This window comes from Sinohyriopsis cumingii, chromosome 8, assembly GCF_028554795.1.
Source record: "Sinohyriopsis cumingii isolate HCF-2022 chromosome 8, ASM2855479v2, whole genome shotgun sequence".
In the NCBI taxonomy this organism is placed as follows: Eukaryota; Metazoa; Mollusca; class Bivalvia; order Unionida; family Unionidae; genus Sinohyriopsis; species Sinohyriopsis cumingii.
The window spans coordinates 56,567,054-56,593,636 of NC_142968.1; the positions used below are offsets into that span (position 1 = coordinate 56,567,054).

At 32.3% G+C, this 26,583-nt stretch overlaps 1 protein-coding gene across 3 annotated transcripts in view; it reads left to right on the forward strand.

Moving 5' to 3' along the window:
- LOC149793582 (uncharacterized) overlaps positions 1 to 25,965 on the forward strand; it is a 58,874-nt gene extending 32,909 nt beyond the window's left edge. For all 3 annotated transcript variants that reach the window (XM_089967539.1, XM_089967540.1, XM_089967541.1), the window contains exons 2-5: positions 10,078 to 10,173; positions 11,008 to 11,148; positions 12,869 to 12,934; positions 18,898 to 25,965. In XM_089967539.1, coding sequence (XP_089823665.1) covers positions 10,078 to 10,173; positions 11,008 to 11,148; positions 12,869 to 12,934; positions 18,898 to 19,106 — 512 coding nt within the window. In that variant the 3' untranslated portion in view covers positions 19,107 to 25,965. The remainder of the gene's footprint in view (positions 1 to 10,077; positions 10,174 to 11,007; positions 11,149 to 12,868; positions 12,935 to 18,897) is intronic.
- The last annotated feature ends 618 nt before the right edge of the window (positions 25,966 to 26,583 follow it).

Below are 26,583 nucleotides of genomic sequence, written 5' to 3' on the forward strand. Positions count from 1 at the left end.
TTGTAGCAATAGGGAGGGGTACTTTTAAACTGGCTCATTTTTAAGGTGTTTTAGTGATCTGGAGAGAAGCAAGAGGGTAGGGATCTTGAAGGTTCGAGATGAGTAGCTAGAGAGGTACAGAAGATAGGGTAATGAGGTTGGTAGTGGTAAGTACCTGTCTTCATAAGTCACGTTGGAGCTTCCAAATTGGCAAGAGGGTAGGGATCATAAAGCCAGAGGGGAGTAGCTAGAGACCTACTGAGGACAGGATATTTAATGAGGGTGGTGGTAGTAAGTACCTATCTTCATGAGTCATGTTGGAGCTTCCAAATTGGCAAGAGGGTAGGGATCGTAAAGCCAGAGGGGAGTAGCTAGAGACCTACTGAGGACAGGATATTTAATGAGGGTGGTGGTAGTAAGTACCTATCTTCATGAGTCATGTTGGAGCTTCCAAATTGGCAATAGGGTAGGGATCGTAAAGCCATAGGGGAGTAGCTAGAGACCTACTGAGGACAGGATATTTAATGAGGGTGGTGGTAGTAAGTACCCATCTTTAAATTGGAGCTTTAGTAAGCTAGCCTAGATTAAAACTAACAAGTGACAGAAACAAATCTCACCTTATTTGTAGATTTGAAAGTTAAGTAACTTTGAAGATATTTATTTTTATATTTATTTTATAAATGTGAGTCAAGAAACTCATACACTCATACTATTGTTTAAAACTTGTAATGTACCAAGCTACTTTATGGTGCTTTTGCAAATCAGAAGCACTTTTGTTGTCAGTTTGTGACCATTTTGCAGAAGGTTTACAAAGAAGGGCAGAATGACACACATATTTTACAAGTTTTCATGATTAATATACTTACCAGTTGACCTTCTATTGATTTGATTGATAAGATATGATGTAAAATGCATAAATTGTCAAATTTGATGTCTACAACAAGTTGTCAAGTAAATGAACCATGAAGTTTATTAATGCCAAGTGGAAAATAACTTTTCCATACATTTCCGTTTCCAGGAACATCAAGCAATTATGCACAGATATAATTACCAACAAAATGAAGAAAATTGGCAAAACCACAAAAAATTATTCCCATGGAAATAAATGAAGCCACAGTATTTACAGTTTCTGTGTTGTAAACAGATCAGTCTTGGTTAGGGCTGTTTGTGAAGCATTAATCTTGGTTAGCACTGTTTCTGAAGCATTATTTAAATGCACATGAAGTATATAGTAAGATATTGCTAGGTTAAAATTTGTAATTTTGAAATGTGATAACTTCAGTATTTATTGGCAAACTTTTTCTTCGCTTCAATGTAATAATTTCAAAAGAAAAACTTTGCTGCTAAAGAAAATAATGTTATTGAGTGGTGGTTATTCTTGTGACATTGGTCATTTATACAACAACCCTTGGAATTCAGATCTAAAAGAAAAGTGAACATGTACTAGTACTTGTACTAAGTACAAGAATTCAAATATATTGGTCCCTCACTATAACTCCCCTCATTATACTGGTGAATCTTTTTCCGATACAGTTTGATTATGAACTCCGTTAAATTGTAGAAAATTTGAGTTATAATTGTTACATGAATTAAATTTCACTTAATTTTAGTTCATGGCTAATGAAAACCAATTAGGATGGGATTTCACCTAATTAAATTTCCTGAATTTTTTTATGTACTGATGTGGCACATCCATGTTAGAAGATCACTGAGTATAAGGGTCTCATTACCTTTAATGAAGGTCACTTGTATGGCTCCATAAGAAGCATTATAAAGATGGAGTAATGTATGAGAATGCATATACAAAGGTATGAATGTCTTCATATTTCAAAAATCTGTTATGTAGTGCCACTAATGGGTCATTACATGATACAGTACTCCCTCATTATAATGCAGTCCTTGGGAGTAGTAGCATATAATCTTATATTGAAACTGCCTTCAAAGCCTACATGATACATTTCTCCTTCATTATAACACTGTCAATGGAAGTCATTGAATTTACTGTCTTATAATAAGACAGACTTGTAACAAAGTACATGATACAGTACTCTCTCATTATAACACTGTCCATGGGAGTCATAGTGCATGCTGTTCTGTAGTGAGATTGCTGTACAGTGAAGCACATGATTTACTGATAGTACTCCCTTGTTATAATGCTGTCTTTGAAAGTATTGAAGTATACTGTCTTATTATGTAACTGCCTAGTATATTGAAGTACATGATTCATATAGTTTTATTTGTTAATCATACCTGCCTTGTAAGAAGAAGTGCTTTATAAATGAAGGTTCTTTAATTGAAGGGACAGTATAATGACACATCACTGAAAACATCTTTTTTACCTTGCTGGTTCTCAGTTATTTTCCACATTGGACTATTACATGATTTCCAGATACAGTACTGCCACATTATAATTCTTTCTATGGAGCTCTAGAGTATAACATTTAATGAGACTTCCTTATAATGAAGTACATAATACAAAAGTACATGTAACGTAGTTTTACTACCACTTAATGACAAGGGATCCATAATTATACCACCATTCAACAAGAACCTGATTTTAATGAAGGGTATTATAGGGAAAGAATAGTATGATGAAGTCCTTTTTACCTGGTTTGGTACTCAGTTGCATTCCACATAGCTCTAAAAACAGGCCAATTTAAAGAACATATTACCTCATAGAAAGGAGATTAATCACATTATTCAGTCTATAATATTTATACAGCTGAACATTGATCCATGATGTATTTTGGAGATCATGATACAGTTGCATGGGGTACAATTAGCACAATACTTCCCCATTGTATATAATAGCATTCATTATCATGGATCAGACAGTACATAGGTAACAGCTAGTGTGCTGAATATAATGTAAACTAGATTAATCAGGAATACGCCTAGATTAATCAGGAATACACCTAAGGTTTTATCTATTTATGGCTAGTTGTATTGACTCCATGTATAGATCAGTTGAATATCCAATGTTTTGAGGTCATGACAGATTATCACTCAATACAAATACAGTACATGTAAGGTGCAGTGTTTATCCATTATGAAAAAAATTATTTCTAGAAACTCAGTTCAAGTTCACAAACTACCATATAGACTCGTTTATAGATTGAGTCCTTTTGTGTTAACAGCGTGGACACTGATCTTCCATTGCTTAATGTGCCAGCAGATCAGAATCTGTGTTGCTTGTTCTACTGATTACTCCTAACAAACTGCATAAACCCAGAACATAAAAGAAAATATTATGATATTGATAGCATTTCAAGGTGTTGGACTGTCACAAATGGGTGTGTGCTGACATGTTAAATGAATATTTGTTACAGTAAAACCACCATTAACACCTCTTGTAAACTGGATACACGAAACTTGGAAACTTGGCGCTTGAACCAGTTTTCTTAATTTACAAAAGATGGATGAATGTGAGCTGTCCTCACTGTTTTTATCCAGGAACAGCTTGTTGGCATTTTGTGTCAGAAAGAATTCGTTTTTAAAATGAAATACAAATAATAGCAGCATATCAGTTCCTTGAGCAAAGCTGAAATATGAGCCCTTTCAGCATCACACATGCTGTTTCAAAATATTTTGTTAGGAATTCACCTGTTTTAATATCATTCAGAAAATGGAATGATTCAAAATAAACATCTTGAACACTATTATTTGTATTATTATTTGCAGTGTTTTACACTCATACAAATTGCCTTTATTTAGAAACTTAACATTATTATCTTTTACGTAGTTAGGGTTTAATGTTGTAATGTATATTTTATGTAATTGTACATCGGTTGGGAATTTCTGAGAAGGTTTTCCTTTTGTGTATTTAGTTTTGTATGAACCATTATGGTTTTGTATGCTTACTGCTAATGCTATAAATTTGACCCTAACTTATAAATGAAACTTGTGGACCTCAAAAAACTTTCCCTGTAGATCTATCTCTGGCTTAAGGCTAACTAAATCTAAGGTCAAATTGTGTCATCAACAGACATACCTGTCTCTAGTATACAAACCAAAATTCATGACCCAAATAAATACCATATATCCATTCTCTCTCCACACACACATACACCTTTGTACATTAATTGGATAGTAGAATTTCCAAAAATGTTATATTTTGAGGGAAATTACTTGTCAAACATTTCCTTATGGGCTAAATAATTCAAAATTGCACTGTTAATTACTTAACTCTATTTAAGCAAAAAATCAAAGTACATGTATTCTAATGGCTTTTACAAAATTTACCTTTTTATATAAATTTTTTAAAGAACTTTAAGTAATATCATTATTATTTATCAAAAACTTTACAAACATGGGGTTCAAGTTAGAGCACTTTTTTTCACCATAATGGCACAAAGAAAAGTTCCAAAGTGGTGCTTAAAAGACCTGTAAGTGATGCACTCAAAGTACCACCACTTCATTTTATCTGAGCAGTACAGTTACCCTTAAATGATCTACATCAGTGAGACTCTTATCAAAATATTCAGAGATTGAACCATGTCAATATGACAAGAGCACTTTTCCTGGTTAAGAGTCTAGTCACAAGATTTTGTATCATGTTCATTTACTTTTACATGCCAAGTGGAGCAATTATATACAAAAACATCAGTAATCCAAAATGAAGAAAAGACAAATGCACATTACTTGATTTTTATCTTCGTGGAGGCAAGATAATCATGATAATAATGGTAATATGGCAGATTTGCAACAGATCCCTCACGTTGATCATGAACCAGTTGAAGCATTGAATCTGTGAACATCAGTCAAAATCAACATGGTCTATTCTAGAACTGAAATTGTAGATAGGAAATTTCACCCTTCATTTACAAGAAGGGGTCAGAATATAGGTGAGATTTAATGAAGAAATAAAGGAAAGCTTCAAAATATAATGCAAGATTTTCTCACATCTTGTTGATTTTTCAAGTGAATCTTTTTAGAAGTTTTAATTAGCATGAATCCTGCAATCCCACATTTTAAAATGGTTTGGCACATCTGGTTGATATTTCAACACATCTTTTTTTGAAGTTAGCGTGAATCCTGCGATCTCACATTATAGAATAGACCCTGAATTATTATAAATTGTATTTCATCATTTGTCATCAGTAGTGAGTAATTCTTCTTTGGACTAGAACTAATTTTGTCTCCATGATAGGTCAATGGCACCATTAGGTTGAATCCTCAATATAACCCTGGAAACAAAGTTGCACAAGTCATTGATCAACATTTCTTTTAAAATCAAGCTTTGGAAATTAACTTATTATTTCCAGTTATAACCTTTACAGAATTCTTCACTTTGTGGCTTGTAAAAATAATTTTAAGTTGGTTAGATGTTATGCACCAGTGAAGTAAAATATAGAATAAATTTGTGCTTCCCTCAGGACAGGAAACTTGTGCCTTAAACTTTTAACTGGCAGTTGCACATTGTTTACTTGTAAATCAACAACACTGATTAGACCACATGGCAAGGTGCCAAGGCTCCAAATATGTATGCAAACATTGTGAAAAGATTACCAGTCTCAACAAATCCTATGCAACATTGTGATGGTACACTGGAAAACATTTAAACATAGCACAGTACACTGTACTTGTTGCAAAAAATTTGTAAATACAAATATTTGTACATGGTCATGTGAACATGCACAAAAATTGTATTTCATTATTTGAGATTTACACATGAGACTTCCTTCAAGAATCATTCTGTTTTGTTTTAATTAAATTAAATTAATTTAAATTCAAATTAAAATCCTTCATAAGCTGAGCAAGAGTTTAACATTGATTTCAAAATACCTTATTTCTGTGTACTGGTTTGTTTCCCCAAAATTATATTTCCTTAATTTTATCACTTTGATGTCATGCCCCTATTGTAAATTGGTGATAATTTGCAAAAATGTTTATTCTTTCAGATTGCAATAGGAACATTGAAAACTCAGTTTTTCCATTATTAATCTTAGTTGTAATTGAGTTGTTACCTTTCTGAAACACAAAATGATAATTAAGGGTCAATTTATGAGGTAGATTTGACTTGAAGTTGCTTTAAACCTTTTTGAAGTAATTAGTTGTATTAACCTCAAGAATCGTATCTTTAAACTAACGTAAATGATATGCATAGTAAATTGTAATGTAAACTGAAGTCAACCATACCAATACAAAATCAACAAAACTTTTGAATGTATTTTTATTTTCATGGTTTATACTTACAAAACTAAAAGTAGAATTGTATTTGATGGCCAGGTGACCTAAGGTGACGCTCATACATTTCACCTTCGTCTGCATGAATTCATTTCTCAGATTGATCATCATGGGTATGTGAGAAAGTTTGTTGGTAACTTCCCATGTGAGAAAGCTGCTGGTAGCTTTCCATGTGAGAAGGCTTGCTTGTAGCTAATCCCATGTGAGCAAGCTTGCTGGTAACTTCCCATGTGAGAAAGCTTGATGATAGCTTCTCATGGGTCAGTAGTTTTTTCATGGAACTTCTTCCAAGAAATCATATTAGCTGCCATGTATCATGTGCTAAAAATGGCAATAAACCAAACAAAAGCAAAAATTAAGCAAACAAGTAAATTAGAATTGTGTATTTGATTATTTTCAATATTTAACATATAAAAGAGTCAAAATATTGTACATTTACATTTGGGCTTCATAGTCTTACTGATACATTTTGCAGAATGTTTTCCATTGTTTCCCAGTAGTATAATTTTGTATTTTGTAGTACATCTTGCTTCATATAACTGAGGTAACTGGTTTTCATACAAGCATTTACAGAGGATGCCAAGGACAGAAAAACGACCTATAGTAAGATATCTTGGCTTTTTTTTAATCATAGGAAACTATGTCCAATTGGAGTTAACCAAGTCTCATGTATCCAGTGTACATGTGGGGAATAAATAAATGTCATTATCCTTATATTCACATTTGTAATCCCTATTCTGTTTTTGAAAAAAAATTATACAGTAGTTAAATATTTTTTGGAGCTCTTGGTTACAAGGAAATGTCATGACATCACAAATTTCCAGGCATTTCAAATGATGCTACTGCTGAGTACATGTACCAATAACCACATGGTGCATGTACATTACATTCACAAGTGTTGTAAAGTCATGTTGTATCAGTGCTTTGGAATGCTTTCTCTTGTGTGCCATACTGGCAGTATTGATTGGTTGCCACTAAAACAGCTGAAGAGATTTTTACTTGAATGACATTGTATTCCATAATTTGCATACTTATACAGGGCAGACTTTATCAGTTTTAAAACTGCCTTCTAAAATGTTTGACATGCATGCTGTTGTAATTATATCTTTTTGCAGACTAAGAATGGGCTCAATTTCCCATCCTGTTATTATAGTGCAATAAAGACAAGAAAGTGCTTACACTGAAATTACATACACAGAGGAACTGTTTGTATATTTATGTCCTTAGATACCATATGTACTTGCTTGTAAGTTGGAGCTAACTGTAAACAACAAATACACTGATCTGCCATTGCATAATTCCCCAGTAGATTAGGGTCTTTGTTGTTTGTTTTTCTGATTACCATTTATACTTGCTTGTAAGTCAAATCCAACTGCAAACTGCACAGACCCAGATCTGCCATCACATAATGCACCAGCAGATCTTGATCTGTGCAGTTAGAAGTTATTAATAGAACAAGCAGCATAGACTCTGGTCAGCATGAGCATTGTGCTACAGCAGATCAGGATTTTGTTGTTTACAGTCTTATTTGACATATAAGCTAGTCCAGATGGTACTCCTGACAAACTGTATAAACCTAGATCTTCCAGGGCATTATGTGCTGGCAGATCTGGGTCTATGCAGTTAGCAGTTGGATTTGTGGTTTTGACTTGTAGGCAAGCATAAGTGGTACATTAGGTAATTTCACTTTGCATTTTATTGCCCAGATCATATTATTTTGATGGGGCATATAATGTCACCAATGTTTATCATGTCCAATCCTGTCTCATCATATTCATCTCAGATTTCATTCCTGCTCAATAACGTTTGAAGGACCTAATGGATTGAAATCAAATTCACTATGAGGATTATATTCAGAAGACCTGTTTCAAATTAAATTTCAGTACATTTGGATCTGTTATATTAATTTTGTTCTAAATTTAGAGAAAGACCATAAAGCTATGAATACATTTAAACGCTGTATGGGATAAAAATGTTATAATGGCTAGATAATCTTCTACATGCATCATCAATATGAATGCACAAGGGCAGTTGGATTTTTGTCAGAAAATAACCCATGGAAATATTATTACCTTTATCCAGCATAAAGGAAGAATACATAACTAGCATGAAATAAAGAAGGTATTACACTGAATTTGCTATAAAAAAAATCCTCAATTACTTTTATCAGTACATAAATGACTCAAGATTAAATGGTAATCAGCAAGAAAATCTGTAAAAATAGCAACAGAATTTAGATATTAATAATCTTCATAGTTTTTCTAGTTATTCAGCCCACCATGCTGTATATATTTGCTTACTAGTTGAGTCCAGCTGTAAACTGCACCATGCAATGACTGATGTTAGTCTGTGCAGTAAGTACAAGTAATTGGTAGAACAAACAATTCTTACACATGACTGTAAAAGTAGTTTATTGTTCCTTTTGATTTCGTCATATAAGAAAGTATAGTTAACTAAATGGAGGATCTTACAAAGATTAATTTCTTATGATATTTATGAAACAACTTGAATAATGATATATTTGTACCACGATTAACTCACAGTAACATCTAGATAATATTTGCTTGAATGAATGAATAATGTACATCTTTCATTGAGTGGGTATTTTCACGTAAAAGATGAAATATATCTGTTATTCACTTATATATTACTATTTATTCACAATTTATTTATAAACATAACTAGCTTTTAGATTATTCAGTAGTCACAGTTTGGACCAACAGGTGTCACAATCCAAGAAATCAAACATGGCGCTCATGATGGCGTTCACACTTTGGATAATGTTTTGCAATTTCAATAGGGGCCTTGAGTGGCCGAGTGGTCTAAAGCGCTCTCCGTTACGGATCACTGCCATCTCACCTCTATCTGCGTGGGTTCGAGTCTTGGATTCAGCCAATGTGGGTATGTGAGAAAGCTTGCCAGTAGCTTCTTGTGGGTTGGTGGTTCTTTCTGGGGTTTTCCCGGGTTCTTCCTCCGCCATTAATACTGGCCGCCATGTATAGCCTATCGTGTGCTGAAAAATGGCGTTAAACCCTACAACAACAACAACAACAGCAGTTCAGTAGGATTAGATTATTTCAGACTTCTAAATTACATGTACTTTGATTAAGGGACTGTACTTGAATAATTGATGTTTGGATAATGGATGTATAAAGGATATAAACAAAGAACAACTTTAGCTGGGGCCAGAAGAAGGTTTGGATAATACCTTGTATTCAGATAATATCAGTTCAAATGACAAGAGTCTACAGTAGCTTGCAATTTGGGGTTATCATTTTTGTGGTTGAAAGGTAATGGTCAGTGTGACTGAATAAAGGAAATTGGTTCTGTACTGTAACATTTTTTTCTGCAAGTTGTGAGAGATGATTAATGGAGGTAACCTTGTTGCAATGAGAAGCATCATTTGGTGATATTCCAGCACCTCGTGGAATTTTCAAAAGGATGCCATTTATACAGAGAATTAGAATTTTATGCCTTTGTGGGGGGGGGGGATGTCAAAATTTATGCACTTTATAGCCAGGATTGTGCTGATGTGAGTTGTTTGACCTTACACACACATGCACACACACACACACACACACACACACGATCTACTTTACAGATATGGACCATGGGAAATTTGGCTGATGTTCCATTCACAATACTTGTATTATGACAAGATGTTATGATGCTATCACTGGTAAAGGTTACATGATAAATAAAGTAATAAAATACTGTTTGATTGCTTGGATTTCACTGTCATTTATTATTTTTACCACTGAATACTTATTTTTACTTCAGGTATAACTTTGAAATCTGATCGACCCATATCTTAATTTTGATTTAAAAGTTACTCAAAACCATAATAATTTTATCATTGACAAGTAGAAACATAAAATAAAGATTTATTTCTATTTCTATTTCTGTCTTCAGGAGGTGCTAAGAAGTTTCTATATGCTGGTCCCAAGGGAAACAGAGATGTTGAGGTTGAGGATCAGTTGACATTTAATCAACCAAAGTCCCCAAGGGGTATGTTATAAGTACAGCTGTATATTTTCTAATTCAGACTGTATAGACTTATAACACAAGCCATTTTATTATTAAAAGAATCAGCTAGATTTCACTTCATGATGAAGGTGCTTAAGTTCTGAGTGACTTGTAACTTTTAGCCTTCTTCGTAAAAAGAATCAGTGTTAGTAATAACTGGAAAAAGATGAGGTAATCAAAATGAAAATGAAGTGTGCGTATAACATGTTGAAAATCCTTATTTGAAACAGGTTGCAGTTATCAAAGAAAATATAAGAAGTCAAAGGGCCATGTGATTATTTACTGGGAAGACACTAGGTAATAAAATCAATGTATGGAATTTTCCAAGCAAACTATAGGCACATTTTATCCGATGGCTTTGGGAAAGATTTTTGAGTTATTATTAAATTTTAGTAGCACTGATCTCATTGCTATACAAATCAGTATCATTCTGGCAAATTTCAAATAATCATATTTGGTAAAAGTGTTAATGAGTGGTCATTGAAGGTTTGTGATGATTTTGTAATGGAAGAATTCATGGATCATTCAAGGGGAATGACTCACAACAGCTTGGAAGCTTAGATGTCCTCAATTTGGAGTTGTCTTGGTGTTTTTCAATAAAAAAAAAATTATAAATAAAAATATTATTCTATGCCTTTCTTGTTGTTGTTCTTGTGTTTTAAATATATCTTGCCAAACACTTCAGTTCTATAATTCTTATAATATAAATCAGGTGTTTATTCTTTTGTGAGGTGAAACATCTAAATGGTTGAAATGAGAGGGATGATATTCCGCAGCTGTTGTATATTATCTATAACAATATCCCTCTGTTGTCAGGATTTGGAAACCAGCATGTTGATCTTGAAAATGTTTGGAGCATCAAGAAGAATGTCACAGCAGGGACGGGCATCACGAGGTCTGATGGGCTGACCCTTAATGCTAGTAAAGGCTACTACTCAAGATATGGAGGAATGAAGGGTAATTATGTTATTCTTACTGATAAATTTGAATTAATTGTGTATAGTTTAACTGAGTCAAAGACTTCACAACATATTGAAACTATAGTTAAATTATCCTTTGTTGTTTTATTTATATTTTTTTGACAAGGTGCACTTTGAAAGTATTATCATTACTATGAAACTGTTAGAAGAACTAACAGAATAAGGGAAAGTTTTTCTTATGTATTTTCTTATCTTCTTATCTTATTAAAGTCCATGTTTTTTATCTTTATTTAGGAATTACAAGTAGCATTTGTTTTGACATCTACCTAAGTAACTTCTGTAACACTTCTTCTGTTTATAATGCTGTTCATGGGAGCCATTTAGGTCTGATGTGTAATAAGTGAGAATCTTATAATGGGGTATGTTATAACAAGGCTTTGTCACAGAATTGCCTACAAATGCAAAAATAGGGTATTTAACGATGTAAAACAATATTAGGACTCTTCCATTTAAACATGAATTGTACCCATTGCTGTACCATTTAAACATACATAGGACCCACAACTGATCCATACATTGTACCAAGGGGAGACTCCTTTTTAAAAGATATATGCCAGGGTACTCAAAGAGTTTATTTGAAAATTATGTAAAATTCTAAATTGCATCTGTGGGTCATTAGTGCCTTCCCTTGGACCCATGTATTATTACACTTTAACAGCTGTTTTAAGAGCTAAAATTAAGTGAAATAGATTAGATAGCAATTACACTAAAACTAAATTTAACCAGTTTAATGCAGTTCATGATCATACCTGCATTAAAAGAGGAACTGTGGCATATTGAGGGGATTTAAAGTGAGGGAAAAGTTTAAAAAGATCTTGACAGTGTTTTTTCTGTCATTCAGTAACAGTCCAGAGAATAACAGGTCATGATGATCTTCCACTAGAGTAATACTAAGTGGAATTCATGACAGCTATAACTCTGCAGCTGAAACGTTATACTGTATAGCCAGGAATGTGCTGATGTACCACAAACCCTGTAATACTTCTCAGTATAGCAGAATTTATGGAACTGATATGGTATTTCCTTAAAAACTGGCTCTAAACCACATGTATTTTTTCAATTTTCGTTGCACTGTATCATCCAAAGATTCTTGTTTTGCATTATTACTAGGTTGTGCTTAGAATTTAAGCTAGTAAAGTACTAAAAGATTTAAAATAAGATTTTTGGGTCAAAACATGAAATGTGAAATTCAATGTTATTCAGTACCATAAGAAGCAAGAGGTCAAATAATTTGTGTTTATATAGGAACAAGCAAGACTTCAGGCTTGTTTTAGCAGCATCAAGTTTCTGGCCCCAACATCACAATAGATTAAAACCTTTGATTCCGATTTTCTTGATTTTTTTCCTATTAGTCATCCTTTTCCTTGTGAATGCTAATTTCAGATAATATCTTAGACTTTATTACTGTGGAGTTAGAAATATTCATAGGATTAAACTTGAGTAGTTTAATGAGTAAACAGATGGTTATGTGTGGATACAATTTTGTTGGATCACACCATTTACCATAACATCTGATTTCACAAAAACTATTTAATGGATTCATTTTTGTTCTCTACAAACAAGAATTCTGATTTTACAGTTTGTTCATGGATTTGCAAATACTGAAGTAGTTGTGTTTATTCTGTACAGGTTTATAGTGGTTTGTTTAACATACCTCTGTTAGAATAATTATTCACTCATTTTGTTTTCTTCCTCAGAGAAAGATGAATTTCATCCATCTGTTGGTGCTGGAAATATGAATGCCAATAATCATATGAAACAAGGTAATATGGTGTTACTTAGATACCAAATAGGGATACGCCCATTCATTTACCCATTAGCCATAGCCCCAAGGTTTTTGAAAGCAGCAGCACCTGTGATAAATTTCCACAGTTATGTAAAACTGCAAAGATAACTCCACTCCACAAAGCAGGACAGATGATGACTAGAATAATTTTTGTCTGATTTCTATACTGCCACCTTTTTTAAAATTAATTGAATGGCATGTACATGAATCATTTATGACTTATCTCAGTAACCACAAACCTCTCCATGATAACCAGTCTGGTTTTAGGCAAAATCATTCCTGTGAAATGGTGTTAATATGAATGGTTGACAGATAACTCTGGCTTTAGATGAAGGAAAGCTGGGAGTGTTACGACTGATTTTGGAAAAGTTTTGATAATGTTGTTCATGAACTTCTAGAAAAATTACAAATATACCAATGTAAGGACACAGCTTTGAAAGAAAGACTTCAGAAAGTGACTTTACATAGATATGTATCCGAAAATAAAAGAATAAAATGTGTGTCACAAAGATTTATCCTTGGGCCACTTTGTTTGTTATTTTCATAAACAATCTTTCTCAGAAGATTGAAAATACAGTATCGTCAGCTTGGAAATATAGTATCATCAACATGGAATTACAGTATCATCATCTTGGAAATATAGTATCATCAACTTGGTAATACAGTATCATCAACTTGGTAATACAGTATCATCAACTTGGTAATATAGTATCATCAACTTGGTAATACAGTATCATCAACATGGAATTACATTATCATCATCTTGGAAATATAGTATCATCAGCTTGGTAATACAGTATCATCAGCTTGGAAATATAGTATCATCAACTTAGTAATACAGTATCATCAACTTGGAAATATAGTATCATCAGCTTGGTAATACAGTATCATCAACTTGGAAATAAAGTATCATCAACTTGGAAATACAGTATCATCAACTTGGAAATACAGTATCATCAACATGGAAGTATAGTATCATCAACTTGGTAATACAGTATCATCAGCTTGGAAATACAGTATCATCAACTTGGAAATATAGTATCATCAGCATGGAATTACAGTATCATCATCTTGGAAATATAGTATCATCAGCTTGGAAATACAGTATCATCAACTTGGAAATATAGTATCATCAACAAATCTATATGCTGATGATACTAATTTCTCTGATGAACACAACTGCAAAACTGAATTAGAAAATAATCTTCAAATGGCATCAAGAAACTTAAAATATGGTGCAAGGAAAATGGCATGGTTGCAAATACAGATGAAACAAAGGTTTCATTAATGACAACACAGCAGAAAAGAGCAAAATTAAAGACAGATGACCTGAGTCTTTTCTATAATAATGAAAAACTGAAAGTGGTTTCCAAAAACAAAATTGTTGATATTCTTGTTGACAGTAGTTTACTTTTGTCTGATCATATAAATCTCATTTTAAAGAAAACAAATTCCTTTCTTTGGCTATTAAGAAAAATAAAGTATTTAATTCAAAAACAGTACTGTGTCACTTTTACAAGAGCTACATTCAGTCTAATTTTGACTATTGTAATATATGGGGACATTCTTCTGATGTTAATATCAAGAAAATATTTGGGCTGCAAAGACAAGCCTATACAATATAACTAGATTGGCAACCTGGAAACATTATAGAACAATGGTAACATTAAACATGCATCCTCTTCAATAATGACTTCTGCTACAGAAGGCCAAATGATGTACTGTATTTGCCAGCCTATAAGACGATACTTTTTGACCAGAAAATCTTAGTTTTGTCTTGTATGCCAAATCAACTTATTTATTGATTATATCATCCAGATTGCTTTGTCATATTTTTCGTATGGAAAATAATTCTCCAAGAGTACAAAAAATAATGTACACAAATATTTCATTTTGGGGAAGAGATTGTGTATGAACAAATATATTTACATGATCATCAGTATTAAAAATTAACATAGATCAGATGTAATTGCACTAAAGTATCATGCACCAGTAATGTAAGTTGTTTGTAATATATGTTGTTTAAATTTAATTACATATATGTGCATTAGAATTTACACGTTAGAAGATGAATAACTAAGACAAAGACATATTCCATCACAATTTTCTTTTGCACCTAATAATCAAATAATCCATCTGCCCCATTGAGAGAAAGACAGACAGATGTCTTCACGATTTTAAATCTGTATTGTTCACTTACCTGATGACTGCTTTTACCTGTGTACGAGTGCAGTACCATATTCCATTATCAATTAATACCACTAGTTAAGCGATTGTTTCTAATTATTGTTTCCACTTCCATTATTACAAGAATCACATGGCTTTGTATTGGTATTCACATGCTAATTAAATATGCTAGGCTGTATTCAGTCATTCCAAGATAACACCTGTTTGAGGTCAAGATTCTGCAGACCAGGTCAGATGAACAAAGCTACTAATAGGGAAATGAGGCTACCCATGAGTGTTTTGAATACCATACCATAGTTAAAGGAAATGCCAGGTGGTTATTATTGTAAATTTCTCAGCCAGTGACATTTTTTAACTTGCTGATGGAACCAATAGCAATTTAAAGTACATCTAGCATGAGCAAAGATCAAAAACAGTTGCCGCCTAAGTACAAGAAGAGTACATGCATTTTAAACAAAATCTTAATTGTCAGGAATGGAGAGGTCATTATACTTGCAGTGAAAATTAGACAACATGCAAAATGGTCATTCTTGGGATTTAACCTAATGGCGACTATATCGATATAACTATTGTGAATATTTAAACCCTGAAGGAGAATGGTATGTATTTTCATAGTTTACATTTACTGTTTCATTTATTAATGTTTTATCTCTTTGACAAAAGCTTCAGCAACATTGGGGCAATAAATTAAAAAAAGAACAAAAAAATCCACAAAGAGCTGAACTCTCTTTCTCTCATATCAGACCATATTTGATTTTGATCACAAGGTGCAAAAAAGAAAAATGTGTTGGAATACATGTGCATCCTTCTCTCTGTATATCTCTTCCCCCCACGAAGATGCATTTTAGTATTAATGATACAGTTATTTCCCTGTTGATGGTAATCTGAAATAGCATACAGTGATACTTGTAATATTTATGATAACAGAAGTTATTATAATTTAATTCCACACAGCATTGCAAGTTTTATCATGTCTGTTAACTCAATAAATTTTCTGGTCAGCATCATTATATATAGCAAAAAGTACATAATACATTTATAATACTTCTTGTGAAATAAATTAGGTACTTTCAATTACATTTAATGATCCTGACTGGAATGGTTACCAAGTTGCAGTAAGGATAAAATTCGCTGTGAAAAACACAATCCAAGGTGTTGATCAGGCCTCGTCTTATACTCAGCATCAACTTCTATAATGATGATGGATAGAAAATTTGTCAAATTTGCTGATTAGACTTATACTCTGCATCGACTTATAGGCCAGCAAATAGGGTATACAGTTTCTGTCAAGTCGGCCCCAGTTTGCTTGAGAAGTAATTTAAATACAGAAAAACCAGCAGCACCCCAAACCTTAGATCAATGACAGCCAAAATCTTCCTAATTCCAAAACCTAAGAAAGAATTTTTTAAAAACAATTTTCAATATTCCTGAGCCATTATGTGGAATAATATCTGAAAGGAAATCAAAGAATCTTACAGTATGTCAGCTTTTCACCATGGGTGTATTAAATGGATGAAATCTAAATCTCTTTATCATAAGATGGGCATATCATGATCCATTTTTCTAATTACTCTTCATTATCATGAGGTAGGCATATCATAAGCCATTTTTCTAATTACTCTTCCTTATCATGAGGGTTAGGCATATCATGGGCTATTTTTCTAATTACTCTTCATTATCATGAGGTAGGTATATCATTTTCCATTTTTCTAATTACTCTTCATTTTCATGAGGTAGGCATATCATTTTCCATTTTTCTAATTACTCTTTATTACCATGAGGTAGGCATATCATTTTCCATTTTTCTGATTACTCTTTATTATCATGAGGTAGGCATATCATTTTTCATTTTTCTAATTACTCTTCATTGTCATGAGGTAGGCATATCATAGGCCATTTTTCTAATTACTCTTCATTATCATGAGGTAGGCATATCATTTTCCATTTTTCTACTTACTCTTCATTATCATGAGGTAGGCATAGCCTAGGCCATTTTTCTAATTACTCTTCATTATCATGAGGTAGGCATATCATTTTCCATTTTTCTAATTACTCTTCATTTTCATGAGGTAGGCATATCATTTTTCATTTTTCTAATTACTCTTCATTGTCATGAGGTAGGCATATCATAGGCCATTTTTCTAATTACTCTTCATTATCATGAGGTAGGCATATCATTTTCCATTTTTCTAATTACTCTTCATTTTCATGAGGTAGGCATATCATTTTCCATTTTTCTAATTACTCTTTATTATCATGAGGTAGGCATATCATTTTCCATTTTTCTGATTACTCTTTATTATCATGAGGTAGGCATATCATTTTTCATTTTTCTAATTACTCTTCATTGTCATGAGGTAGGCATATCATAGGCCATTTTTCTAATTACTCTTCATTATCATGAGGTAGGCATATCATTTTCCATTTTTCTACTTACTCTTCATTATCATGAGGTAGGCATAGCCTAGGCCATTTTTCTAATTACTCTTCATTATCATGAGGTAGGCATATCATTTTCCATTTTTCTAATTACTCTTCATTTTCATGAGGTAGGCATATCATTTTTCATTTTTCTAATTACTCTTCATTGTCATGAGGTAGGCATATCATAGGCCATTTTTCTAATTACTCTTCATTGTCATGAGGTAGGCATATCATTTTCCATTTTTCTAATTACTCTTCATTATCATGAGGTAGGCATATCATTTTCCATTTTTCTAATTACTCTTCATTATCATGAGGTAGGCATATCATTTTTCATTTTTCTGATTACTCTTTATTATCATGAGGTAGGCATAGCATAGGCCATTTTTCTAATTACTCTTCATTATTATGAGGAGGTCATATCATGGTCCATTTTTTTAATTACTCTTCATTATCATCAGGTAGGCATATCATAGGCCATTTTTCTAATTACTCTTCATTATCATGAGGTAGGCATATCATTTTCCATTTTTCTAATTACTCTTCATTTTCATGAGGTAGGCATATCATTTTTCATTTTTCTAATTACTCTTCATTGTCATGAGGTAGGCATATCATAGGCCATTTTTCTAATTACTCTTCATTATCATGAGGTAGGCATATCATTTTCCATTTTTCTAATTACTCTTCATTTTCATGAGGTAGGCATATCATTTTCCATTTTTCTAATTTCTCTTTATTATCATGAGGTAGGCATATCATTTTCCATTTTTCTAATTACTCTTCATTATCATGAGGTAGGCATATCATTTTTCATTTTTCTGATTACTCTTTATTATCATGAGGTAGGCATAGCATAGGCCATTTTTCTAATTACTCTTCATTATTATGAGGAGGTCATATCATGGTCCATTTTTTTAATTACTCTTCATTATCATCAGGTAGGCATATCATAGGCCATTTTTCTAATTACTCTTCATTATCATGAGGAGGTCATATCATGGTCCATTTTTAAATTACTCTTCTTTACCATGAGATTTGGTTTTCATCCCATGAAAATCTGTTGGTTTAGTGAATTGGTTGAGAATATTTTATAACTCCAGGCCTAACTAAAGTTTTAGCAAAGAGTCTCGTATTGTTGCAAAAACTTAATTTTTTCTGATAAAACCATAGAATAGATTAAAGCATTTATGCAAAAATTTATATTTAAGAGTAGTGACAGTTTTAAAATTTCTGAACGTGAAAAATTTATTTTGATTGTCTAGGAAGAAGATTTGAAAATTTCAGCATTTTGTAATGAATCATATCTATTTCATTTACGAATTTCAGATTCCAGCAATAGAACATGGAACATGGCACCAAGAGGTGGACGACCTTTCAGCTATTCATATGGTGCTGATCAACCTCAGGGACAGAGTACCAGTTCTCCAGTGATGTCACCCAGAAATGTTTCAAACTCAAGTTTTGGCAACTATAGCAATCCAGGAAATTCCAGCAGTACCAGCCATACTTTTAGGCATAATTCACAGTGGTTTTAAATCATATTTCCATTTACATGTTCATTAGATTATGGTTAAATATTTTTTCCTTTTCTTTGTAACAAGTAATTAGATTGGTTAAAATTTAATCACATGATGCAAAAAACTAAAAGTTATTAGTTCATGCTACCAAAAAGGAACTATTAATTTATTTGTGCATAAATCATGAGATTTGACAATATTTGTAAAAAGATTTTAATATGAATTTCTGTTGTTTATTTCTGTTATTGTTGTTATAACTATTTTGTAATTATAAGCATTGAACTTCATATTTTACAGGATTCATGAAGCCATGATTTAGGAAAATCAGTTACATACTATGCATGTATGGCTTTTGCTTTGCTATGACTGTTTATACAGTGTGTGATCTATGTCATACTTCCTGACTTGATGAATCTTGTAAAACGTAAAATTGAATTCTTATGATGTCTGTAACCCAGGTAATTGTGACTGTAATGATGATACATTATGGTTTGATCTATGGTATTTGCCAGAACACATAGGTAACTTTAAATCAGAGTGTTCTGTCAAAGTAAACTCTGCACATGTCTCCCTCGATAACTTGCACAGAACAGGGTCAAAAAATATCGACCACATTATTAGCGAGGGTGGTAGTTACAGAAGGGCCTCCCAAAACTCCGATAGACATCCAGAGAATGGCAGGGTTTGGGGGGGATGTTAATATTATTAAAGTACTGACTCAGGTAGGCATTAGTGACATTTTCATTTATTGAAATTTTGTTTTATTTTATACTGTTATTTACGGTGTACCAAGAATGTTTTTTTGGAAAGAAATTTTAACAAAATACATGACTTCTTATCAAACATTGATAATTTCATTATGTTGATTCAAATTTCTAGGTCATACACACCATTTTCAACAATAAAACAAGCAATATATCAGGATTTCAGTTAGCAATTTTAATATTGATTTTCTTCATGTTCAACAAACAGGGGTCAAATTTTTTGTACTTTCTAGTATTAAAAAAAATAGGATCTAAGCCTGACTCAGTGTTATAAGCGGGTTTGCGAGTTATCAGGTCACTAGTTATTGAGGGAGCAGTGTATCTTTAAATCAGAGTGTTCTGTCAACGTAAACTTTAACTTCAAAACAGATTAATTCATTTAACTTTACTTTTGATATTTCTTTCTTTAGATTTAACAAGATTTTGAATGTATGAAAGATTTTTGTTTTACGTTGTGTCATTCTACAAAAAATGTTTATTATAAGGTAATAGTTTCGTTAGAAATATGTAGACTTGTTTCCTGTACCATTAATTTTTGTATGTTGCATTTGTTAAGCATCTAGCATGTTCATGCTAATTGTGTAATAATGCTAAAGTTATGATAAATTTGTAATGGACCTATTCTGTTATTCAGTTTGAAATCAAGCAGTATGTTTTTTGTTTTGTTCTTGTAAAGGTTTTAATCACTCTCTGGATGAACTATTATTCACAATTATTTTACCTGTTTTCAGTTTTACCAATATATACCTGCTTATATGTTGAGACCAACTGTAAACTACACAGACTCATATTTACCATTGCATAATGCACTGCCAGCAGATTGGGGTCTACACAGTCCATTAGGATTAATCAGTACAAAAGGCAGCATAGACCCTGATATGCTAGTGGATTGTGTGCCAGCAGATAAGGGTTTATGTTGTTTGCAGTTGGACCTATACACAAGTCTATGCAGTAAATGATTTCAGTTTTATCACTTTATTAGCTCCGTCTTTCAATTTATATCTTTTTACTCTAGTAAATGATTTCAGTTTTATCACTTTATTAGCTTCGTCCTTCAATTTATATCTTTTTACTCTAGTAAATAATTTCAGTTTTATCACATTATTAGCTCCGTCCTTCAATTTATATCTTTTTACTTTTTGTTCATATTTTTTGAGTATATGATTGTATCTCACATTTCTTCTTTTTTATGCAGATGTATTTTATCAAAAGCAACTCATATAAATCATTGCTTGTATATCATGACCCCAGTTCATATTAACAGACCATGAGTTACATCAAAATAGAATGACAAATGTACATTTGTCTTAGAAGAATTTAAGCTGGGCAATGCCCCTTTGTTATCCTTTGACTGGTAATACAGAGGTGTAAATTTATCTGCTTTCCCATAGAAAAAAATGGAGGGAGCCATGAAAGATACCCTCTTGAAGATGATTATCATAGATGAAGATAAATGCCAAGTGTTATAAAATTTCACTAAGTAGTTTAGGAGAAGGTTTGGTATGGAACAGAAAGATGGGTTGTTGGGTGGATGGACAGAGGGTATCACAGTATCCCCATACTTGATGTTAGAGTGTGGGATAAGTACCATATGTACCCTTGTATAAGCTGCCAACAACATATACCCTGATCTTCCATCACATAATGCGCTGGCAGATCAGGGCTTGTGTTGTTTGTTCTACTGACTTTTCCTAGCAAACTGCATAGACCCAGATCTGCTGATGCATTATATGATGGCAGATCTGTGTCTGTGTAGTTTACAGTTGGATCTGACTTTTATGTGAGTACATTTTAAACTGATGAATGCATTTATTGACGTTACTGGTATTTATAATTTAAGTTCTGTTTGTTTCACAATTGTTGCATGAACACTGTTATTAATGGTCAGATGATCACGATTGGTGTATGGAAGGTGTTAATAGGATGAGCCTATTTAATATTTAATAAAATATACAGGTTTTAAAATGGGTGACAAATGTCAGTAACATTTATTTATTAACTAAAATTGCTATCAAGTTTTCTGCATCATTGAGATTACCATATGTAATAGTAGGAATTTACAGTTGGAAAATCAGGAGTAAAACTAGATTTAAACAATAAATATTATTGGGTTGGGCATGATGAAAGAACCTATTTATTTTCATCTTTTGATCAAATTCTTCATACATCACAGCCTATTGTGCAAACTTTTGTGTCATGTGCTACATGTCTCACAGCCTAGTGTGCTAAATTTTGTGTCTGTGCAAAATACATGTATTTCTAGTCGCTGAATGAATGTAACAAAAGTTAACTGTATTTTGCTTATACAAGCTGATTCCCTTTCATTTCTTTGCAAAAAAGATTCTAGTTAAAGAGAACATACAACTAAAATGTCAGATATTTGGGGGCATGAACATAAAATGTTTTAAACTAGCAAGCTCAGTTACCATGAATTAAAAAAGTGGGATATCTCTAGTTTCATTTTAATAATTTTTGCAGCTTAATCATGGTTCGCAAGAAAAGAAGTCACATAAATGGAATATAATCACCACATAATTGCATTATGAAAATAAAAAATGTGAATTTATTTTAAATCATAAACTTGCAAGAATTTATAAATTCAAAATTTCAGCTTGATTTGAAGTGAATTGTTAACTTAATAGTTTTTCTTATGGAGCAGGGGATCAACTTGTATCTAACTGAGTATACTATATAGCCATTTCTAATAGTTGAGACATTTCAGAGTTTATTTTATTTAATTATAACTTGAATGTTAATTATATAAAGAAATATGTTGAAAATAATTTGAATGTTAATGATAAAGATATATATATATATATATATATATATATATATATATATATATATATATATATATATATATATATATATATATTGGATCTGTTATGCATATTTCATATCATCCTTTTCATTTGTCCATCATTGCTATAAATATAAGTAGCTTAGGGTTATTTTATTAACAGAATTTGTTGCAATAGATACTGGAGTTAGAACATAAAGCTATGGAATTCTAAGCCACTTGTAAAATACAAATGTCAACCTCAGATAATAATTGTGCAAAAACAATCATAGCCTGAATTACCTATCGGCGTAGAGACAATAAATATTATCCAGTTAGGAAGAAAATCTTAAGCAGCATTTCCAGTGCATTTAAATTCAAGGACATAGATGATTTTTAAAGGCATTATTTCCATGTTGGTCATAACTCGTACATGAAATTTTTAATATTTTTGATAAATATATGGAATTTATATTTTGTCAGTTAAAAGTAACTGGTGACATACATTTAGTGAAGTCAGGAAAATAATATTTGCAAAGAGTTATTGTAAATATAATTTTCTTTGGCACAATGTCACACTGTGTGTCTAGATTTCATAACAGCACCAGACTTTTTGACAGATTCTTTGGCACAATGTCATACTGTGTGTCTAGATTTTATAACAGCACCAGACTTTTTGACAGATTCTTTAGCACACAATGTCACACTGTGTGTCTAGATTTTATAACAGCACCAGACTTTAGGGCAGATACTTTGACATAATGTCACACTATGTGTCTAGTTTACATAACAGCACCAGACGTTTTGACAGATTCTTTGGCACAATGCCACATTCTGTGTCTAGATTCCATAACAACACCAGACTTTTTGTGACAGGTTCTTCTTGATTATATATCTGGCAGTTTGGATGTTCTAACATTAAAATAGCATGTTACATTTAAAGATATGTTAATCTTCATCTTTAAGGAATGATACATTTTTTAACTTTCATAATCTGAATGCTTTACTTTAAGAATTGGATTTTGAAGCATATTAGTGATTGTGTACTACTGACATCATTATTCTCAAATATATGTACCATTGACATCATTATTGTCAAATATTATGTACTATTGACATCATTATTGTCAAATATTATGTACCATTGACATCATTATTGTCAAATAATTATCGTTTGTTACACAAAACATCATTAGAACAAAATGAAACTTAATGGGATAATGTATTTAGCCTTGTATGATTTACTTGCATGTGAACAAGGTAGACACAGATATCATTACGTATCCATTTAATCTTAGATGACTGATTTTGTTTTTGATATGGATATTCAGTTTGGTCTTGATGTATCCCTACACCATATCAAGCCCATTCTTTGTCCGACTCTAAACAAAACAGGTACCGTACTCCCTCATTGTAATGGTACATGTGAGCCATAGAGTATACAAGCTTATTGTGAGATTGTCTTATAATGACGTACATGATGCATATAATTTTACTACCACTTAATGAAATGGGATTCTTTTACATACCTGTCTCATAACAGGAACCATGTTATAATGAAGGAATTTATAGTGAGGGAGTGCTGAATGTGGTTTCTTGTATTACTGTCACAAAATGCACTTGCAAATCAGGTATTGGCTTGAAACATAAACAGAAAGAACAGAATAGACTTTGATCTGTCCATATATCATGTGATAGCAGATCTCAGTGTCAACTGTTGGTAGATGGATTTATGTGATACAACAGCAGATTTAGAGATGCAGTGGTTAACATGCCAAACTTGCTACCAAAAGGGTGCAAGTTCAAATCCTGCCACTGGTTCAGCCTGGGTCATCTACCATGATGTGTCTTTGGGCAAGGCACTTTACTCCAATTTCATTGGCACTAAATAACTACTTGTGTTGCTGTGCAATAAAATACCACATCACAACAAAGAGCAAATTCTTTATGATATATGGCCCATAAGGTATACTTTGTTATCAAGGGATTTTTATAGTTCATCTTCTTGCAAGTTGACATTGCTTATGGTATTTTATATTGTAGAATTCATATATACATTTAGCAACCCCTCCAAGTTTGCTTGTACATAATGTAACCTATGGATGGAGACATAAATCTTTGACAAGCCAGCCCTTTGAACATTAATAATAAATTATTTATTCAGGATCTGATAATTTTTGTATATTTAATATTCTTATGATTTATCTGAAATTGATTATACTGTACATGATATAATTTATTGAGCATGGATTCATTTGGACACTGACCGACCAATTTGCCTCTGCTACAATGAATGCAGAATAAAACAACTGAAACTCTTAATTAATGATTTACTGTAAAACGTGGCAGGATAAAATAAAGAGTTACAAGTGAAGAAAAAATGAACAACAGACAATAACTAATTTATGAATACTAAATTAACAGATAGAAATCAGTTTATAATGAAAGCTGAAAGGTTTGTAGATAAATACTGTCAAATACTGTAAATTCATTTATGTTCATAGGTGTGAAAATTTTGTGTTTCAAAAAAAAGTTACAGCTGCATTCTTGTTGATAGCTGAGTTTATATCTATACCAAATATACTTGCTTATGAGTCAGATCCAGTTGCAAACTGCATACCCAGATATGTCATCTCATAATATGCAGGCAGGATTAATCAGAAGTAAAAATAACTAAGACCCTGATCTACTGGTGCATTTTGTGATGGCAGATTAGGGTCTATATTGTTTGCACTTGGACCTAACTTATAAGTTAGTACATAGGGTACTTATGACAGAAATGCCATTTGTAGCAAAGACATTTTATGTTGGGATCTTCCATTTGTAATTTGTATTGAGCTCAAATTCTTGAAAATTGGTCATACCCCACATTTAAAATTGACTATTCTGCGCAAGGCTTTGTTCTTTTCCAATTTCAAAAAAATTAAATGGTATATCAAGTAAGAGCTTTTATGAAGCATTTTAAGCTGTTAATGACATGTCATTGAAAATTGAAAAATGAAAAATCTATGTTGGATCTATTACTGTGTAAGTGATAGTTTATTTGGGTTTAATCCTTTCAGAATCAATTTATGTTCTTAATATAGCTGCACTACAAAACAGATATTCATATAAACACAAATTATGTAATAGATTTAATAACCTTTGCATTATGGTAATGTATTATATTTTGCATTTGCTTCCACTGCATTTAGGTCATTGGCCATTTGTTATTAATGGGTTTTTGTGTAAAATGGTGATCTTTAGAAAGAAAATTCACATTTAAATTGGGAAACTGTAGATTGTTGATCAACATTTTCTTCATACAAATAAAGTCTGACAAAAAGTAACACAAGGCTTACTTATTTCTTATATATCTCTCACTTTATTAATTTATCACATGGTTTATTGATTTAATATTTTAATGACCATTTACACTTACAGTATGCCCTCAGCTTTATCAAGCTGACACTATAGTGGATTCACTTTGTCAAGCTGACAGTATCGTGGATTGACTTTGTCATGCTGACACTATAGTGGATTCACTTTGTCAAGCTGACAGTATCATGGATTCACTTTCCCATACTGACAGTATAGTGGATTCACTTTGTCAAGCTGACAGTATCATGGATTCACTTTGTCAAGCTGACATTATAGTGGATTCACTTTGTCAAGCTGACAGTATAGTGGATTCACTTTGTCATGCTGACATTATAGTGGATTCACTTTGTCAATCTAGCCATTCATCCTCCCTCTCTGGGCTTTAACTCCCATATTACCTCACCTGTCAAGATCGAACTGACACTTTATACACATCTTGGAATGAACATGTTTTACCCACCAAAACTGGATCACTGTGACCAAATTTCTGGGAATGATTTGAAGAATGGTTAAAAATTATGTCTGGGCACAAATTCACATACTTTTTTCCACCAGTTGCCATGACATTTACACTGAGGAATATGTTTTGTGT